Source organism: Girardinichthys multiradiatus, chromosome 5, assembly GCF_021462225.1.
Source record: "Girardinichthys multiradiatus isolate DD_20200921_A chromosome 5, DD_fGirMul_XY1, whole genome shotgun sequence".
Taxonomy (NCBI): domain Eukaryota; kingdom Metazoa; phylum Chordata; class Actinopteri; order Cyprinodontiformes; family Goodeidae; genus Girardinichthys; species Girardinichthys multiradiatus.
Genome location: NC_061798.1, coordinates 16,500,611 through 16,518,849, shown reverse-complemented (window position 1 = coordinate 16,518,849; position 18,239 = coordinate 16,500,611). Strand labels below are relative to the sequence as shown.

Below are 18,239 nucleotides of genomic sequence, written 5' to 3'. Positions count from 1 at the left end.
AGAACCACGCATCCCCTGCTCTGCATTTTCTACTTGGGCAGATACTTATTTGTAAACACTAATTAACTTTCTAATGTCAGCGTGCATTACTCTATAAAGGGCACTATGGTAAAAAGTAATCATATTATATTTACAGACATCATATTCTACGCAATAGATGCTTGAAAATTAGTACTTACATTGGCAGGTACTAAACTGTGCTGAGTTTATGTATAAAAAATCTGACTAACACCAAATAAATGTCATAGCTATGATTGTAATAATTAATGTATTATGTTGTTTTAGTAGCAGTTGGGATAACTGCTACTTTTCTGTTCTTAAAAAAATATATTTTTACTCATTATCATACTGTAAAATTCAGATGTCGGTCCATGTCTAATCCCAAGAATTGATTTGGGATATCAAGCAATTTTTAAATGTTTGCCATCAGACAAAAAATATAAATATCCTTGTTGTTGGTGTACTGCCAGTTGTGTCTTTATAGTTATACAGGAATGTTTGCGTAGTCAGTTTTACATATCACTGCCTTTTCTCACAATCACGACTGTATTATAGGGCCTTTCAGGCATCTGGAAATTCTAACCAAGGATGAACCAGACTTGTGGAGTTCCACGATTCGCTTCCTGATGTTTCCATGATGCCACAAAAGGAAACAACATTTTAGAGATTTTGCTTTAAACTGCATCCACATGTGTGCCTCCATTTAACTTCAATATGAGTTATTCAGAAGCTTAAATAGCCATGACATCACCTGGGCTTCCCAAATACTTTAAGGTGTGCTAATCTTATAATAATAATAATAAAAATAAAACAAATAATGACAATCTAACAAAATTATATAATTTTTCTGGCTTCTGGCAATTAGAAATACTTTTGGTGCACTGACCTAAAACAGAAATTATCTAGTCTGGTTTGATTGACTCAGAGGCAAAAGGTTTTGTTTCTTTTAATAGAGTGTATGTAAGTATTTGATTTCATCTGTAAGCTCTTTATAATGAGATTCAATGTGAGAGAGAGAGACTGTTTTGGCTGCAGCATCCTTCTGGGGTTACAGAGCCATGGGACCTGCTCTGCATGCTGAATTTATTTTGGTAGAACAGTCACGTAAACAACAATTAAACATGCTATCAGCTTCACCCTTCAGTAAACTGCTTCTCATGAAAACCATGTCAGCAGTAGCAAGACCTGAGTGTACTGACGACTGTAACTGTATGTGTTGAGTAAGACATATCTTTAGGAACAAGAAGTGTGCACTATAGTTAATGCTTTCCAGAAAACAAACCAAAATAAAAATCACCACGTTAACCAATGTTTTAGCAGGATGTTCAGGATGACTTGCAGAAACTGCAGTTGGGACAAAATATCAGTCACCGTCAAGAAAGAAGGAGAGGAGCGACTGCAGTATGCAGACACCGTAATCATAAAACCTCTGGAAGGTTAGTGGAGGTTCTCTGAGGTTTCTGGTTGTTGTTGAATCATTCAGTGGCAACGGCTTTTTCACAGACCCCAGAGAGCCAGGCTTGCCTAATAGAGGCTAAATCAGCATTATCCGATCTACTCCGCACCAGTAATGGATTCTATTGTGTAGATTTTGTTGTTCTTAGTAGCTTAAATGTTTTTGTTACATAATGGTTACATCACAGTTGGTTTTCTGAACAACTATTACCACTTGAGCTTATGTTCATGGCTGTTTGTGGGTGAGCATGCATGTTCCACTCAGAATGTATTTAATGTACATGGGATGGTGTAGATTAGTGCCCTTGAGTTGCCATATACAGTAGCTGAAACTCCATATTTTTAGTTATTTAGTAAATTTCTTCATACGTCAGAATCCTGTTCTTAAGTTCTACACTTCTGTCCTGCCTGAGTAGTTTCAAGTGTCCTTCTTTACCTTCTTTTCTTGTCTTTGATTGGTTTGACTTGTCTTTTAGTCCAAATTGATCTGGACAGGGGGAACTTAACAACAAGCAGACCGCCATGGAATTGGCTTATATAACTGGCTTTGATGTACCTGTGTCAAGAGAAGGTAGGGCAGGCAAGCATAGAGTGTGTGAAGATGAATGTGATGAAGAAGAAAGTAAAAAAACAGGAGAGTGAGAGCGAGAGTTGCGATAAAATGCCAGTCATGACTGTGAACTACTCAGATATTCACAGAGAGCACTAGAGCTTCTATTAAAAAGCACTTCCACTTCCACACACATATACTTACACACTCTCCCAGACACACATACTGGCAGAATAGAATATGAGAACATTGCAGCACTGACTGGATGTGTCCCAGCAGTTACCGCACTGATGCTTGCAGCAGCAGACGGGAGAGTACAGTTTGGAATCCAACAGAGCACAGACCAGGCAGAGAAGGACGCTAATAAAAGCTCACTACAGAGCCAGATAGGTGGAGATAATACAGAAAGGTATATGATAGCTAATATATATCAAGGCTGGAAAGGTGTAGCAGCAGAGCAAGGTGGATCTGTCATAGAATATCAACCTGATCAGGAACAGGTGTGGGAAGGAGTAGGTGCGCTTAGGGCGGATGTTCATCGGTATGTCTCGATCTATGAGGCTGCTGCTGCTGCAAAGGTCATTTAGCGACCACATCAGGTACTCCACCACAAAAGCTTTAGATATGCTCAGCAAGCCTGTCCGAGAAAGTGGACTTGCAGGTAAGAAGATGGGCTCAGGTGTAAGTGCATGTGTTTGTTTGGTGTGTCTGGTTTCTTTCCTTTCTTTTTCTGAAATTATCTGTATATGTATTATTATTTCAGTGCATACACATTATTCAGTATTTAAAGCATCAGCTGTGTGGTAAAACTGCATTGTCATAGTGAGAAATAACAGGATCAGTAGATCTACTGATTTGTCCTTTTTAATAGATGGGTGTGGAATCTAAAGATGTTTCCAGGCTTATTTTAGTTTTGTAATTCATTTCAAGAGTTTATTTCTGTGTCACTGCCTTTGTACAGATGCTTTTGGTGTGGTTTAGCCCATGTTTAACTTATGATCCAGATAGATATCCATTAGACCAGAGTACCCAACTCTCTGGTTAGCGTACCTCTTAATAATATATCACATAGGAGCAGCAGCTGGAGGACAGAGTTAGCTACAGAAATGCTTTTTTATGTTTGCTCCAGATGGCAGAGATCAAACACATCAGGCACTTTCAGAGAATTATGAAGAGAGGTGTGATTGTTCTTTGGGGTGACAGATGGCACAAGTTTAACTATTAAATCTCATCATCCTCCATTTAAGCATGAGTGATTGTAGGCGTATTTTCAGTTTCCTAATGAATCCAGAAGGAAACGCCCTGCAGCAAAGGTGGTACCCTTTTAAAGTTAGTTAAAGCAGGTCAGAAAAATCTATTCAAATGCTTTCACTAGGAAGTTTCTGGAGGATGCTGAAAAGCCCCTCGTCTTAGTTAAACAAGGTAAGAAATTAAGCATGTAATTCCAAGATCTAATTGTACTGTTCCTTTTAAGCCTGTGGATGTATTTCATACACTCCTTGTCATGTGTTTGTAAATCTGTTGGTCTGACCACATAGGAAGGATATAGAAATCGGTGTTAGCTAAATATTCAGGTAGAAGCCCAGTTTAGGATAGTCTGAAGGTGGGATTCCAAGACGTTTCAGCCCCTGACAAAAAACAGCAGTCGGATAGACTTTTTGCGTCAACAATTACAACTCCATTCGCTTCTTTGCCAATTGGTGCCTCCATTTTATATCCACAAGTTGCCATTTGGTCCCTTCCTATTTCCATTTCTTAGTTGTAAACAACCATTTTGTTCCAGTGAGCTAAAACCAGTGCATATCAGTTTGTTTTTCGTTGAAGTTAGGTACTAGAATTAATTATCAAGATAAATAGTCATCATAATGCTCCAACTTCATATATAATAAAATTTTTGTTCTTATTCTGAAGACTTGTTATTACACCCTGCTTCCATTTATTTTGGTTGTGATTCTTATTTTAGCCAGTTGACTATGAACATAACAGAAATGACCCCTGATCAAACCAGAAAATACACTAATTGACCTCTTACTATTAAATGTTAAGGTTTTCAACATAATATACACATATTACACACAATACACACAATATCAACATATTATAAAAAAGTTACTTAAAATTATCAGATCAGAAAAATCCTCTGGCAGGTACAAATTGACCCATGATTGGTACAAAATGTCCAGTGGCATTTTTTTTTGCCATTTTGACTCAAAAAGTCAGTCCAAAAGTTACAAAGATGTGAAATAGTGAAATTTATTTTTAACATACCTGTAAACTATTTTTTTCATTACTTCATCTTTTCAGCACGTTCGTTAGGTATAATGGCATCATAATTAAGTCCCAAAAGATGTAGAAATCCTCTTAACCTTACCACTTACCACAAGCATTATCAGCATCAGAAAATGTCAGTTTAAGTACAAATAGCTTCACTAAGCCTGTTTTTTTTTTTTTTTTGTTCACTTTGAAAATCTGTACACTTTTTTTCCACCAGAAACATAGTTTGGCTGTGGAAAAGTGGAAATACAACAGAAAAAGTCAGCATTTTGCAAAATAAATATGACAGTTTGAGCAATCATCTCAATCACTGAAAACCTTCAATATGGAAAATATTTTTCATGTGAATCATAATCAAGCTACTCTTGAATCAGTCATCTTGTAATCTGCACATTATGAATGAACACCACTTGTATATACCTAAACTGGCCTCTGACTTTGTTTTGGGATTCATTAGGAAACATGAGCAGCCTTTCTCAATGACTTTATGTTAGTTCTGTGCAGCTTGACTCATCCTGAAATTTAATAGCTATGTTTCTTTTCCTCGGCCATGTCACCCCTACGATCACATCATAAACTAAAGCATGTTTACAGCCAAAGAGAGAAATATGCTCTGAAGAACTCTGAGTATGTGCACTGACAAGTCCCAGTTTTCACACCAGTTTTGTGCACCTAAAGGTGTCATTATAAAGATGACTGATTCACCATACCATTGTGTTCATTCAGCCTCTTTTTAGTACGTAGTCTATTTAGGCAGCGGAAAGACATGAACATAATTCTTAGATACCACAACTTCCTCTACATGTTTTACAGACATGTTTCCTATAGGGTAAGGGTGTGTCCTTCCAGAGAGATCCTAATGAGTACCTACATTGCAGTGCGAAGTAATATTTACATCCACATCTTTTGTTCAAATGGGAAGTATTTCTGCTTACCATACATCAACACTTTTAAAACAGTCTGCAATTGTCAGTTTACACTGCTTAACAATAGCTTACATGGCTATATTAAACAAAGAATTAGGGCTGATCCACACTAGTCAGCCCTCATAGCTGAAGCATACTATAGATGTTTGTTGGTACAGGACAGAGTGTTTGTTTTTAATGAAGAGGTGTGATCCATTTGAGTGTCAGGAGGAAAAAGACAGATGGGTAGTTTTGAATATTCAAACGCAGCAACACTAAGTACAGAGTGTTCAGAAACGGCTTGCTGAATTACGTCAGCACCACTCAGTTTAATATGCCCTCCATGCCACTTGTGCTGACAAAGCACCCCCTCACCCCCTCACCCCCACCCCCCCAATTGGCGCTCAGCATGCACTAAAACCACTTTTGCGACCTGAACATTGTGTAACAGTCTCCTGCCTAAGAAATGTATGTATTTTCATTATTGTATCTCAGTGTTTGCAGGCTAATATTGTTACAACAACAATAAGTATTTTATTATTATTTCATAAAGGCTTACTTGTATAATTGCTTTTTCACACAAATAACAACTCATGCAGCGCATGGCTGCAGCTTGGTGCACCTAGGCTTGAAGACAACTTGTTAGGTGCAAACCAAGTACCAGAATGGTGAAGAAAGGTGAATTTGAATATGGTGCCAGACAAACTGCTCTGAGTTTTTCAGAAAATGCTGATCTACTTGGATTTACACTCATCTCTCACTCAGATCTGTGGAGAATTGTCTGGAAAAGACAAAATATCCAGTGAGTGTCAGTTGTTTAGATGAAATCATCTTGTTGATTTCAGCTAAGAACAGGAAACTGAGTCTGGATTCAAGGGCATTGCTTTTCAAGATTGTCCAGAACAAGAGGTCTGTCTCAGACTTGTAGGTGTACATACTGAATGTGTATTTGCAGCTGTAAATAATCAATCCAGTTATCAAAATGATGAATATTACCAGCGGAAAGTAATGTTTTAGAAATTCCGTGTAGAGCAACTCTACCGCCCAGCAACCCACTCTAAGCACACCTCATTTTGAGCAGCCTCACTCTGCCACCTCAGCCATCTGGGCTGCCATTTAAGCAGTCGGCAAGGCAGTCACTCCTTCACAAAAAGCTGTTCACCATCCTTCTTATATCATTAAAGGCCATCCATTTCTCCATCTGCCAAAAATTTCCTGAAGAAGAAAATGACACTGTGGTTGTGCATGAAGCAATTCTTGAAGCTGTGGCAATAGTAACCAGAAATCATCAATTCATTTTAGGTAGATAATAAACATTTTCAGCTGGCTGTCCTTTTATTTTGCCAGAGTCAGAAAAATAGGAAAATGTTTTCAGCATGTTTTTAGGAACAAGTAGTTCCTTTTAACCTAATAACAAGACAACACAAGTCACAACTTGTCTTCACTCAACCAACATCCTGTGGATTACACTGGCAGTGTGTTGATATCGAACAGTCTGACACATCAAAACTAAATACTTCTCTAAACAAAGAGCTTAAAGAAAGAGGTAGTTTTCAATTCACTTTGACGAAACACTGCTGAAGGTAATCTACACAGGGAGAGATTCAGTGTCATAAATGCTTTTTGCTTAAGCATACTTGAGGACCAATGACCTCTTGTGTATGAATGCCTAATTGTTAAGGGGCAACCAAGCCTTTTGTGTGTAGGTCAGGGGGAGGCCTGTGGAGATGTTCCAGTCTGCCCACACCCTGCTACTGTTAACCCAACAGATGTTATGGGTCTATTGGAGCCTTGTAAGACTATACAGGGACCCAGCAGGGTCATTTCACGGTTGAAGGAGGCCAAAAGACGAAGTCAGAAGGGGCACACCGGCAGAGGTCTTAATGAAAGGAAAACACAGCAAGCAACTATGTGACAAATTAGCTGAAGGAACATAATTTCACAACAAGACTTTAGAGTTGGATAACTGCTTTAGTTTGACTAGAGAAGAAAGCCTATCATGAAATACTGCTGGTACTAGAAATGTTAGAAGGCAAGGCAAGGATCAGTGGATTACTTTTCCACCTTTATTAAGGACAAGAAAATATTTTTTTTGCCTGTGAGTGATCATTTTACGTGCAAATACAAACAAAATTAAAGCACAACTGTTGTATTACTATCTTGCAATAGTTACAGTAGTGCAGTAAAAAGGTTTACATACAATCGTCTTGGGGACTTGGGGATTTGTTTGAATTGTTGCCCCTTTTTGGCCACAATGACAAGAAGTATGCTTGGAGGAGTCAAGATAACCCTCTCAACCTAAGAACACATGTTAAGCAAGGAGGTGGAGGCATTATGCTGATGTTCTGCTTCAGTACTGGTGGGGCATTGAAGGACTACCTCCAAATTCTTCAACCTCAACTCAGCAGCTAGATTGTTGAAACCTGGACACTGGGTAATATTTCAAAACACACATCAAAACTGTTTTTGGAACAAATAAAAAGTAAAATGCATCATTAAAAGTCGAAAATGAATATGGTATTCATGCCCAGGATGACTGTATGTAATCTGTTTACACTCGGAGAAGCAGAAATTAGGTAGAAATTAGTCAAGCTGCTTGTCAGAATGGGGCCTGTTCCAAAGGGAATTTCTGCTTTTTAAAACCACTCCAGCTAAAACCACAGCATATATATTCCAGATGACTTGTTGTTTTGCAGATGCTTTGCCATTACATTTGGCTCTTGTTAAAATCAGTCAGGTTCTCATGCTGCATCTTTTTCTTTTTTAAAGCATATCAGCTTCTACAACCGCATGTTAGCCTGTTTTGTACCATTGGTTGTCACTGTAATTAGATAAGCAGTGTTACCTCATACTTCAATGATGGTTTAGATTGGTGCTCAATCTTCTGTTGTCCCTCTGAGCCCTTTACGTGACTCACTCTTCAGAAAAGCTTGTGATGTTTCTGCAAGGCCCCAGCTCCCCTGTTGTAAGGTCATGTTTCAGGATGCTTTGACATTTAGGTCGAGTTTGTCTAAATATAGTACACTTCTTTATTATTTTACCAACTGCTCCACTGTCTCTTCCACTGTGCCTGCATCACATTCTAGTCATGAGGTTTTGAAAAAGTAGGTCAGCAGCATCGTTTTCCTATCATTCGACTAAGTTTGCGTCATTGATTTTATTGAAGCCCTTGTGTGTCTCATAAGTGAAGTGTGTTGTGTTTGAACGGCTGAAAAGACACTTTAAATCACTATTTCTGTGCTTTTATCTATGCTATGATGGCTTCTGAAGACGTATCTACACTGATCCAGATCAGTTATACTGCATTTGCTTTTTAAACATTGCTCCGGCCATTTAACCGTACCATCTGTTTTTTCCTGGTATAATTAAGGATATAACAGGCAGAGGATGAAAGCTCAAAAGGATTAAAAATTAGCATCATTGGTGTGGTATCTACAGCTTTCTTGTTATCTGCTTAAGTCTTTCTCTCTCTTTAATAATATTTATTCACCAGCTCATTCTCTTTTTGTCTCTACTATCATTCTTATTACAGCAGTCTAATCTTTAGCTGAATTTTCTACATTTTCTAAAACTTACCCATCATGTTACTGTCTCATCCACTGGATTCTATGGAGATGCATTTTTGAGGCTATTTTTTGCCAACACCAATTTCTTGCATTCTTTAAAGCAGAATGACTCATTTCAAATTTTGGCCGAATTTGATTTTCTTGCAAAGAGCTGCAGATGTTCTGAAGTTCCTTGATAGAAGCTGCATCTAATGGAACAAAAATAGGAGACTATAAAACTGTTCCCATATATGCCTTAAATAAGAAAAATGAAATTAGAGTAGGAGTCACTGAACAGATCTGATAGAGGAAAAATTTGCAAAATTGCTGCATGACTGGTGCATCACCTGCACTTTATGTTACCTGAACACTTGATGTTCAAATACAATCTTGACCTTTTATGACCTGTTTCACAAGACACTTTTACAGCTTTTAGTGGCATGTTATCCCTCATTAATTATCACCTTAATGCAGTACACCTTTTAACCTAAATGTACAAGTTAACTAGTAGTCATTTAACTTACCTTTGCAGGTAAAAATCTTGAGATATTTATGACTGAGTTAGAGTCCTTCAGCTCTGCTCCTGTTACCTGATTTAAAGCCCTCTTCTGTCTCTCACAAGGCCACTTGTTTCAAAGACTCAGGAATGTTTTGCTAAACTCAGTGACTCCAACAGGCTTGAGCCAAACTTGTTTGCTTTGCTTGCTGTACAGTGCTCCCTCTCCTGTCTTTCTGCACTTTCTCTTGTTAAAGCAGAGAGTTGGTTTTTTCCTCATGCCCTAAAGGATCCATTTGTTTTTTTATTGATCAGTGTCTACGTTGAAGAACCAAATCCATATGAACCGGATCTTTTAGTTTTTACAAAGAGACAACTCACACATAAGAATATATATTGCTTAATAATTATTAAGTTAAATGTATAAAAATCAGCATGTAGCTGGAGTTTTAGTCTGTTTTTCATGAACAAACTTTAAGAGTCCTTTTTTTATTATTTCTTCTCTAACTAAGAAAGGATGTTGGCCACTTTTTCAGCAGAAGTAGCCCTCTTGACTTTCTCTTGTTCCATTCATTGTGCTTGCTTTACTTCTTCAGTCCCCCTCATTTGACTTGCTCAGCGACCCAAACAGCAGAATAAAAACCCAACTAGAACAAGGACTGTCTTTATTGTAAGAGTTGACTAACATTATGCGCTGATGAAGTGTAGGTTCTTGAAGTGCTCCTGATTTATCATTCCAGGAATGCAGTTCCCAAATATTTGGGCAAATTATGGATTTCCCTTGTGCCACAGCACTCATTTCATGCTGCACTTTTTTAGACCAATCCACTCGTAGGCCCTTGCTTCATTCGTCAGCAGAAACGTATGAGAGCTATGTGGAGCAGTGCTGCTTTGTTGTCAGAGACAGAGCTGTCTTAATAAACCCGAATCACTGTGGAAAAGCTGCATCTCCAGCTTTAGTCAATACTGCAGGGATGCTTTATTAGAGGAAAGTCATGTGTTGTCGACAAAGTGACCCAGGGGGATGAAGCACATGAGGCAGGGAGTTAAAGAGATTAGCAAAAACATGTTGTGCTGAATGTCTAAAAACAAAAGCAAACTGTGTGAAAAGGATACAAATATGTGACTAGTTTGTGTCTTGGTGATTACTTAGGGCTGTGTTTTTTCCAGGAAATTAAATACACAGTAGGAATAGAGGTCACCTCTCGGGAAAAAAGTCTGAAAATGTTGAGTTTTCAGCAGCCCTCACTAATATTTGTGGTCTTATAAATGTATCTGCTCATGATGATGGAATGTGTTAAATAAACTAAGAGCAAATATGCATGAAGAAAATTATGAGTATATGTTTTACAGTGTCAGAAATGAGTGAGCACTTGTGTGCACATTTAAGCTGTTTTCAGATTGTTTGGGTGTGCAAAAGGAGACTGAGAAGAGATGGTGAGATCCAAGGTACAGATGATTATCTTCATAGGGGCAGCACACAATAATATTATCACATTTAAACATGTTTCTACAGTTCTGAATAGTTCCTGATAGTTAGTGTTTGTTCTGTTCATTTACAGTGGTTGGCCAAAGTCTCCACACCCCTTGTAACAGTTGTATTTAGATTTTATGAGAATGATTAACATAAAGAAACAATGTCCTGCATTTGACTGGGTCACATTCTGATAGTCAAAAAGCTATTCGACTGGAGCTTTTCTGAAATGTAAAGAAAGCAGAGCTGCAGTCATCATCACAGAGCTGTATCAGCTATAAATCAAAATACGCAGCAGCAGCGTCCCACGTCATGATCAACCTGCTGTTATATGGGCTCATTTTTACTTAAACCCAGAAGCGACAGCCAGACAGACAAGGTAACAGTAGCCGAGATTACCAGTGTTAAACTTTAAACGCTTGTGAAGATTTTTCTGATAAATATAGAAAAATTTTTTAAACAGTTTCGTTAAACCTTAAAAAAAGTTTGAAAAAAGTTTTTTTTTGCAAACTTAAATGTCACTAATTCATTGCTGTGCACTAACAGGCAAAGCAAAGATTGATTAGTGTAATGTGAGATCTGTGTTAAATTAAAATTAATGGTTATGTGTCCCACAATGTCCCTCATAAGCCTTCTTGTTGTCCCACATTGGGTTTTTTGGGGATCTGGTAACCCTAGGAGGGAATTTTCATGTTATTCAGGTTTGCATCTATGTCATTCGTGTATTGATAACTTTCTCTTTTCCACAGACTTACTTATTTGAAATAAATAAATAAAGACAAAACCACAGCTTGTATTAGGTGGGAAGCATTTAAAGCTTATATAAGAGGGGAAATTATAAGTTACAGCAGTAACAAAAATAAACAATATAATCAAGAATTAAAAACATTAGAAAGACAAATTAAATCCAATGAAACAGAATTTTACCAAAGCAATGAACCCACAAAACTACATAATTTCACTATTCTAAGAACCAGATATGATAAATTAACAGCGGAGAAAGTGGCAAAAAGCTTAATGTGAAGTATCCCCAACTTGGTAACGTTAATAGAAAAATTTGGAGAATTCTCTGGGTATAAAATTAATAATGCTAAATCAAATAATGTTTCTTAATGAGGAGGAAAGAAGATTTCCTAGTGTGGTTACCCCATTTAAAACAACCACAGAAGGTTTTAAATATCAAGGCATTAAGATTACCCCAAACCTCAATGATATAAGTGCAGCAAATTATCGCTAAATCGATTGCTAAACCGATGGTCAAATCTGCCTATATCTATGATAGGTCGGATAAATATCCTAAAAATGACAATCTTACCAAAATTTTAATATTATTTCCAAACACTTCCACTGCCACTGCCAGCTTAATTTTATGACAGTTTGAACAAACTATTTAATCAATTTATTTGGAGCAATGGGAAGGCAAGACTCCGCTTTAGGTTATTATATCGGCCCTATGAAAGAGGTGGACTTTAAGCTCCTCATCTCAGATGGTATTACATGGCTGCGCAGCTAACATCAGCTACTCATTATTTCCGCCCAACTATACCCCCAGCCTGGGTAGACATTGAGCAGCAATCTGTTCCAAATCTTCCCTTAAAAACTTTCCTATATTCTTCAGATTTTAAGACACTAAAAAAGAAAACAGAGAACCCCTTTTTGAAAAACACAAATATAACTTGGCATGCAGCACATAGCATTCTCACAATTTACCCTTATTTGGGGTAATGATAAATTTACTCCTGGTAAAATGATAGATTTAAAATATGGAAGGTTAAAGGCATTCAGAAAGTTAAAGATCTACATACAGATGGTGTGTTGCTCACTTTTGATCAGTTAAAAAATATCGAATAACCCAAAAACACTTTTTTAAATATTTACAACTAAAAAACTATATGTTATCAAAACTGAAATGAATTGTTGACATTGCACCGTTAACAAAAACGGGAATTCAAAAGAAAAGGGTTTCTTTCTGTGTTCAATAGCTAATTTATGCTCAACTCTAATGACTCGATGGTGGATAAGCTAGATGCTTGGAGCAGGGATATCCAAGAAGATGTAGATGAAGGGGATTGGAACCAGGCTTGTTTAAAAGCACAAAAACAAACAATACACATTTTAAACTTCTGCAATATAAATGGCTCATGACAACATATATAAAACCTTTCAGGCTCCACTGTATGTCCAACGATATTCCAGATATTTGCACTGTTAGGAATAACCTTTATTAATATTATTCATAGCTGGTTTTTCCATTTATACCATAGTGATATAAAACATAAGTTCTAATGTCTCCCTGTTGTTAGAATAGGATAAGAATGCTCATAGACACACATTACAAGGATCAATGGCCCAAGGGTTGTCATGAATGACCTGAGGCTGGGGCACTGGGTTTAATAGTCAAGCAGCCAGTATAACTGGTTTGATTACAAAGCCACGACACACTTAGATTAGGGATGGACACCCGCTATTACACAATCTAACAGATAGACACCACAATGGTGACACATAGTCTACTGATAATCACAGAGGGAGTGCACATCCATTGCATTGGATTGCCAGATATAAAACTACATGTGACCTTCTATCGGGGCTCTTCGTCATCCTCTAACAGACGGCGACGGTCCGAGACGGGAGCCTCAGCGCTGATCTCTGTAATCATTCCTCTGCCTTCATTTAGATTAAAGGATCTAAAAGTTAGAAACTGTTTGAGAGTTGTTCCTTTAAGAGTCAGAGTTAGATAGTGTGTGATCGCTTCTGGGGACCAAGGACCAGAGGAACTCCGAGACGTCTTGACTGCCAACAGGGTAGCTCAGACAGCACTAAATGCTTAATTCTACTTCACTGTCTATGGGAATGTCCTAAAATACAGGAATTCTGGAAGGATGTTATCAAATGTCTGTCTGAACTGTTTATTGTAAAAATCATTTTAAAAGTTCAACTTTGTGTACTTGGAATCTACCCAATAGAATTCAAACAATCAGAGAAGCGGACAAATTGTCATTTTCGGTATAGATCTGACCCACATACAGAGAACACTCAGAAGAGAAAGTTTTATGGATTTTATTGTCAGCAAAGTAATCTGGGATGAGGACTGGAAACACCAACTGCACGGGAAGGAAGAAGAATGAACTGGTGAACAAATTAATGATATGAAGTAACTGATTACTTAGATCTGAGAAATGGCTTACTAAATTGTTGTAGCTTGAACCACCAGGGGTAGAGAGATTCAGTATCTTAACTTGCGAAGGAAGATCGTTCAGTTGTCTTCTTTCTTGTGATCTTGGTGCCAGCCAAATGGAACTCAGGTGCCAATGTTTGAGGTGGAAGAAGGGACAGGGTATGCTGATGCCTGGGTCCTGGAGTTGGAGGAAATGGGAAGCCGCCAGCTTGGTCCGTGTCCGAAAGGTACAGACGGTATTGTGAGAAATCCACAGGAAGATAGATCCTTAACTCAGTAGTTGATAATCCAGATGCTCAGAGAAACTCTGGAACAAAGTCGGAACTCAGCAAGGTAAAAAAAGCCTCAGGTAAAAACCTGCGTGGGAACAAAGTACAAAGTTACTTGAAGTTAAAAAATGAAGCAAAAGATCAGTAGAGGCTGAGCTTGTTACCACTAAGGCAAACACTCTGGCATCGAAGTGCTGGCAGCCTCCCGCTTAAGTACTCCTCCAAGCAATCAGCAGATAGGAGACACCTGTCATCCAACGCACCTGAGATCTCCAGCACCAACTGGAACACTGAATGGTTATGTAGACAAGTACACCAAACACACACACACACACACACACAGACTCTGACACAAATTTAGTAGACTGGACTTCTTCAAGCTAGGAGAGCTATTGCACTGTGCTGGAAGAGAATGGATCCCCCCTCTCTGAGACTCTGGATGAAGGAAATTGCAGGGTCTCTTGGCCTGGATAGATTAACTTACCTTGCAAAGGGCAAACAGCGGGACTTTGTACATCTCTGGAAACCATATATTAGTATTTTAGAGATTGGAGCTGGGTTGTATATATAAAAAGGAGTCTGTTGTCTCTATGGATCTTCAATTTTGAAATTTATTTTCTTTTGTAAGTATTTTTTTTTATCGATCTTGAAAGTTGTGTGTATTTATACTTTCAAACATGGTCAATGCAGGTTGAAGGTGTGTGTGTGCGTCTGAATGCGAGAGGGTTTAGATGTTGTTTAGCAATGTTGAGATGTTTGTGTTGTATAAGAGAAAACTCAATAAACATATATGATATATGAACATATGACATATGAAAAAAGAAACATAATAGCATAGATACAGTAAAAAAAAAAAAAATTTGCCTTGTTACGTTTTCTTTTGTTTGTTTTTTTTTTCAAAAATGTCTTTCTTATGAACACTCTACCATAAAGGACAGATTTTTGCACAACTGATACTTTTCCAGACTTTCCTACATTTGCAGTGGACCTCTGCAGCTCCTCAAGGGTCTTTTGGCTGCTTTTCTGATCAGTGCTCTCCTTGCCCATCCAGGCAGTTTAGGTGGATGCCTTGGTAGGATTGCAGTTGTTCTAGAATCTTTTTATTATCAGATAATAAAGTGAACAGTGCTCTGTGAGATGTTCAAAGCTTGGAATATTGTTTTATAACCTAACCCTACTGTTCCTTGGTCTTCATTAATTAGTTAGTGTTCACAATCATGCACTACTTTGTGGTAGCCGATCTCATAAAATATCAATAAAATACATTAAAGTGTGTGGCTGTAACTTGAGGAAATGTGAAAAACGTCATGGGGTATGAATCCTTTTTAAGGTGCTGTCTTACAAGCAGTGTGTCGGTATTTGTGTTGGTATAAGCACAGTCTACAAGGATGAGGGGTGGCGTGATAGCACGACTATCACTCATCATTAGCTGTGAAACAAGCACACTCTGACACAATCTATTCCAGATGGGTACTTAAGCCAAGTTTTAGAGCCCCATTAAAACATTGTCATCTCTGGGGACTTAACTGCTCCTCAGAGTTCCTGATCTCATGGTCTGTTGTTTGTTTACTTTCCAGTGGGCAATCATTTCCTGCGCGTCTGCTGCTTTTAGCAGCTCTAAACGGTCTCAGCGGGTCAGCCATTTTTAATTTACTGAGTTGGTCTGCTGGAGAACAGGCTAATCCTTAGGGTGACGTTTTTGATCGCGCAATCGTCAGTGATAGGTGGAGATCTCCGTTTGTTATGACTGTTGGCAGAAAAGAAACCAACAGTCATGGCAATGACTCTTAACTGGGTGACTTAAGAGGTAAATCTGATAGATGATGGATGCTTCTTTACCTCCTGTGTCTGTTGGATACGGGACATAAAGCTTAATTAAAGCCACAGGATGGTGATGTGCAGAACAACATGTTAGTAATTGCTTTTACAGTAAACCTGCTGTCATTGGCAATACTCAGAAAAAAGTTAGTTTCTCAGAGTTTATCGAAACATCAACACATGATCACTGTTATTCCACCTACTCTTAATATTCCACTAAGATTCCAGGTCAATTTAAAGCACATCACCTTCCTGCTCTGCCATACATTCACTATATTTACTATACTGCCTAAAAAGATGTACTTCATTTCCTAAAAGGTTGCAAGAGAAGCCTAAATAAAATATTTAGTTGAGGATAAAGAAACAGTTGAATGTGATGACAGGATCAGAATGTTAGTCCTTTGTGATAGATCAATCAATGTTGTTCACAGTGCATCCAGTTTGTCTTTAACATTTAACTCAAACTACACAAGTTTCCCCATAGATCAAATATATTTCCTTTACTTCAAATAGTGGTGCTCAAATCCTGCACTTTTACTCTTGAACTCATGGTCAAAGGATCGGAAGGATCTCATTGTACAAAAGTATCAGTCAGGAAAAGAGTACCAAAGAACATCATAATATGCAACATGGTACGATAAATGCTGTAATCAGTACTTAGAGAAAATATTAAACAATGTGTACATGACAAAAACATTTAGGCCTGGCTAAAATCTGCAAAGAACTTTGTGGAAAAAAGTGTCATGGTCTGATGAAACCAAAAGTTAACTTTTAGCCTCAATTCTAAAAGATACGCGTGACAAAAAAACAGCATTGAGCAACACCAAATGAAGCCCATTCATAGTGACATATGGTGTTTGGCAGCATTATGCTCTTAAATTACTTTTTGCCAGATGGAAAAACACATTTCATTAATGTGGATGGACATGTGAACAGTTCTAAATAACACTTAGTTTTAACCTAAATTCTTCAATTAAATGCTACAAAACTGAATTGAGGAATTTATTAAAAAATTGTTTTACTTCACAAAGACCCGCCTACCATAGAGAGGTTTGTACACTTTTGAAAGGTTCTAAAATCTTTTTCCTGTTTTTTTTTTTGGGTTATTTCTTTTTTTTGTACACAGAACTGCGCCTCATACAGCTCAACAGAACAATGTTTATATATTTTCTTTCCTTGGTGGACTTGTTTGCCCAGTTTTCTTGAGACTTTGAACTGCAATGGAAACACATAGATGCATCAAAGGTTAGCTGCCATTTCCTATATAATGCTGCAGTAATGGTTTCAAAACGTCCCTTTCACTTTCTGATTGTTGGGCTCTCATCACCGCACACACCTTAATACTGATTAAGTATAATCTCTCTTTTGACCGATCAGCAAATAAGTGTTCGTCTCTCCTCCAGAATTAGAGGTGTTGGCAGTGACCCTTCACCTTGTGGTCACTCTGGGATGCTAACCCCTTTGGCACTATGAATGGGTGGATATAAGGCCACTGGCTGAGCATTGTCACCCTCTATGTCCCGGCCAGCCTCTAATTTAGCTCTTTGCAGCTGGGAATAATAGAACTGCTAGGGCAGTTAGCACTAGCTTGTAGGCAAAGTGACACTTTGACAAGTTAATGTGTTTTGTGCATGTGTGGCTGAGGTCAGGGTCAGCGAACTTTATACACGTCCAGTATTAATTAGTCTAACTGCCCTGGCAGATCACACACTTTCCCTTTGCTACCTTAAACATCATATACTACAGCCAATTTGTATTAAATCAAAGTAGCAAGTATGTATACTCCAAAATGTCCTTTAGGCCTTTCAGACAGTGTCCACTTACACCTAATGATGGGTAAACAGGCTGGGTCTTTCACTCTCTTTGTCTGTCTTTCTACAAGGCAAATGTAGCTGCCATGTGAAACACTTAAGTGGCTCTTTTAATATAAACACAGTGAAACATGAGTTAGAAAATACTGGCTTTCTGAGCCCTCACTCTCAACTTCATTTTTGAAAAGTAGTTTTAAAATCTGAGGAATCTCACATTCCTGCCACCTCTATGTCCTTCTCTTCTCTCTCTTTTCCTGTGGGCTGACTTCTGATCATGATACTTTGGGCAATTTATCAGACTTCATATTACCCAAACTCCCAGAAGGAGACTGATTGTTTGCTCTGAACCAGCAGTGACTGTAATACTGTCTTGACCACAGTGTTTTTTGACAGATGAAAAACTCTGAGTGTAAGTTACACCCTGGTTGTCAGCCACTACTGGAACTACATTGTTCAATACCATT

The 18,239-nt window shown here is 38.0% G+C and overlaps 1 protein-coding gene across 4 annotated transcripts in view; it reads left to right on the top strand.

Moving 5' to 3' along the window:
* dlc1 (DLC1 Rho GTPase activating protein) overlaps positions 1 to 18,239 on the top strand; it is a 107,385-nt gene that overhangs the window by 42,789 nt on the left and 46,357 nt on the right. The window contains exon 1 of one of the 4 annotated variants that reach the window (XM_047364281.1): positions 2,440 to 2,666. The exons of the other annotated variants lie outside the window; for them this stretch is intronic. Within the exon in view, the coding sequence (XP_047220237.1) occupies positions 2,537 to 2,666 (130 nt within the window). The 5' untranslated portion in view covers positions 2,440 to 2,536. Of the gene's footprint in view, positions 1 to 2,439; positions 2,667 to 18,239 lie in introns of those variants that run through there. 4 annotated transcript variants of the gene reach the window in all.